Raw genomic sequence first — 2,500 nt, 5'->3', positions numbered from 1 at the left:
TGTACATTTTACAAAATAAGTCTTTAATTCCAGTAATTTTACTATCATTACATTCTATTATTTATTATACATATATTTCAATTATTACAGCATCACATTTGGGGAATAGAGGCAGATACTCACTGTTTAGGGTACCATGACAAGACTCCATCCTGAAGAACTACCCAGTAGGAGCGCCAGCCAAAAAACCTCGAGCTCTGAAATAAAAATAGAAAAGGAAATTGAAAAATATTCCAAATCTGTCTACTATAGTTATAGATTTTGATAAAGCATACCTTCCAAAGAGGCCCCTCAAACATTTTAACATGTCGCGTCATGCCCTACAGGAGGAAAGTGTCATAACATAAAACCAAATTCACAAACAAAACCTACACCATCGAAAATAAGTGTCAAAACATCAGCGTTATGATATGGTGATATTTTTTAATTACATGTATTTGAACTGTCGAATTAATTGAACCTACTTTCATAACATTTCCTGTAATGATCTGCTTCATTTCTGCATCGTTAGCCAAATCAAAAACAGTCTGATCTAAAAGCAAATGAGAAACAAAAAGCTAAAATTAATCAACATGTATCAGGCAACCACAAAAAAGTCAGAGGTCAATCAACAAAAAAAAAAATGCATTGTTATATATAAATCTGTAGATGTGCTAAAATAGTAAAAATACGACTAAGACCGTAACGAAACTACAACATCAATAACAACATCGAATTGCGAAAATACTGACTTGGCGACAAACACAGCAGTGTTGAATGCTTTGAAAAGCGACGCTACTATAAGGAGGAGCTCACTACCGATTTTGTTCTTGATGTTGGGGTTGGCCTTGTGCTGAAGAAGCTTAACGGCGCACTGTTTCTGGCCTCTGTAAGCGGCGCAGTGCAGCGGCGTGTTGCCCAACAAGTCTGTACAGCTTATGTTTTGGGGGTTTCTTCATGTTTAGCTACACGAGGAACAAGAAGATCAGACCTCACAACTGCTCAAAGAGGTTTAGTGACAACAACAAGTTCTGCAAAGTAGTTAGCAAGGTTACCAGTCTTGTGAGGGTACACAAGGCTCCTTCCCGCGCCGCCTCCAGCAGCTGCTCCTCTAGTTTCCTCTCTTCAGTCCGCTCAGCAGCTACAAGGTCAGAAATTGAATGCTAGTGATTTTAGCAATCATTCTGCAGGAATTTATCCAAAATAAATACGATTTCATGCACTTTCAGCACGCTTACCCTCCAACATGCTTTTAATCTCAGCACTCTGGGTAATGTCTTTAGGTATCTGGGCCATGCCGTTGATGACAGAAGCGCAAGCGTCATACTGAAGAAGCAAACATTACAACCTCCTAAACCACAAAACTAGCATTCAGTATCCAATCAGTATTAACATTCAGGTGAGTAGTTACTATATCAGGGATTTAAAGGGATATAAAGGGAATTTTGTCATTAATCACTTTACCCCCATGTCGTTCCAAACCCGTAAAAGCTTTGTTCGTCTTCAGAACACAATTTAAGATATTTTGGATGATTATAATGTTATAACGTATGCAGATTGCGTTCAGCGGATGTTTTCCAAAACGGCGCAATGGTGATGTGGATTTGTTGTTGTTTTCTTCGCATACATAAAGTATTCTCGTCGCTTCATAACGTTACGGTTGAACCACTGATGGCAGATGGACTATTCGGACGACGTCTTTCAAACTTTTCTGGACCTTGACAGTGTCATTTATTTGACGGTCTATGGACAGTCACAAGCCTCCTGGTTTTCTTTCAAAATATATTCAATTGTGTTCTGAAGACGAACTAAGCTTTTACGGGTTTGGAACTAAATCGGGGTAAGTAATTGATGACTAAATTTAAATTTTAGGGTGGAATATCCCTTTAAGGCTATACACGCTCATATGGCTCAAAAGTATAGCACTTCTTTGAGATTGCCCAAAAATGCCTTTTATGACTCTGCTAACTGCTAACCGATAGCCAATGTATTACTTGACATAAAATAAACATTATATTAAATAAAAACGTGTATGTGTGTGTGTGTGTATATATATTATCAAGTCAAGTCAGCTTTATTGTCAATTTTCTACATGTAGAGTACAGTAGTAAAAATCTAGATCAAATATAACACGTAAGATACAACTTTACAATAAGGGCATGTAAAAAAGTCATATAACAGAAATAAAAATAAAGTTAAATAAAGCATTGCAAGGCACATGGCAGATAGAGTGCAAAAGCAAACATTTCTACTGATTTACTGTTGTTAATTATATGTTGATTTGTTTAAAATTATAAGTTGATTTGTGATTTCCGAGGTTGCAAATTTATTTTATATCTTTAATTTAAAACATTACTTACCTGTAAAAAACATTTACAATGATCAAATCCATTCAGGAAACAAATGTTCCTTAATATCATTGTTGGTTGCATTTCTTTCTTCTTTTTTTTATATTAGTCAAAACTGATTATCAGTCTATCATCAAAGCTTATATCTCAGTGCATGAACAAGTATGACAGTA

At 35.9% G+C, this 2,500-nt stretch overlaps 1 protein-coding gene across 5 annotated transcripts in view; it reads right to left on the bottom strand.

Moving 5' to 3' along the window:
• Positions 1-1,111, bottom strand: part of LOC113064849 (oxysterol-binding protein-related protein 1-like) — a 14,282-nt gene extending 13,171 nt beyond the window's left edge. For 4 of the 5 annotated variants that reach the window (XR_003278900.1, XR_003278901.1, XM_026235812.1 and 1 more), the window contains exons 1-4: positions 799-909; positions 465-532; positions 276-320; positions 124-197 (exon numbers count right to left, since the gene is read on the bottom strand). Coding sequence is in view for 3 of the 5 variants with exons in the window: in XM_026235812.1 (XP_026091597.1) it covers positions 124-197; positions 276-320; positions 465-497 (152 nt within the window). In the remaining 2 variants the exon portion in view is untranslated. Of the gene's footprint in view, positions 1-123; positions 198-275; positions 321-464; positions 533-798; positions 910-1,034 lie in introns of those variants that run through there. The other variant, XM_026235811.1, reaches the window with a different exon arrangement.
• Positions 1,112-2,500: the final 1,389 nt, after the last annotated feature.

This window comes from Carassius auratus, chromosome 47 (assembly GCF_003368295.1).
Source record: "Carassius auratus strain Wakin chromosome 47, ASM336829v1, whole genome shotgun sequence".
Classification (NCBI taxonomy): domain Eukaryota; kingdom Metazoa; phylum Chordata; class Actinopteri; order Cypriniformes; family Cyprinidae; genus Carassius; species Carassius auratus.
The sequence above is the reverse complement of the archived record's forward strand: the minus strand, read 5'-3'. Positions and strand labels throughout refer to the sequence as shown.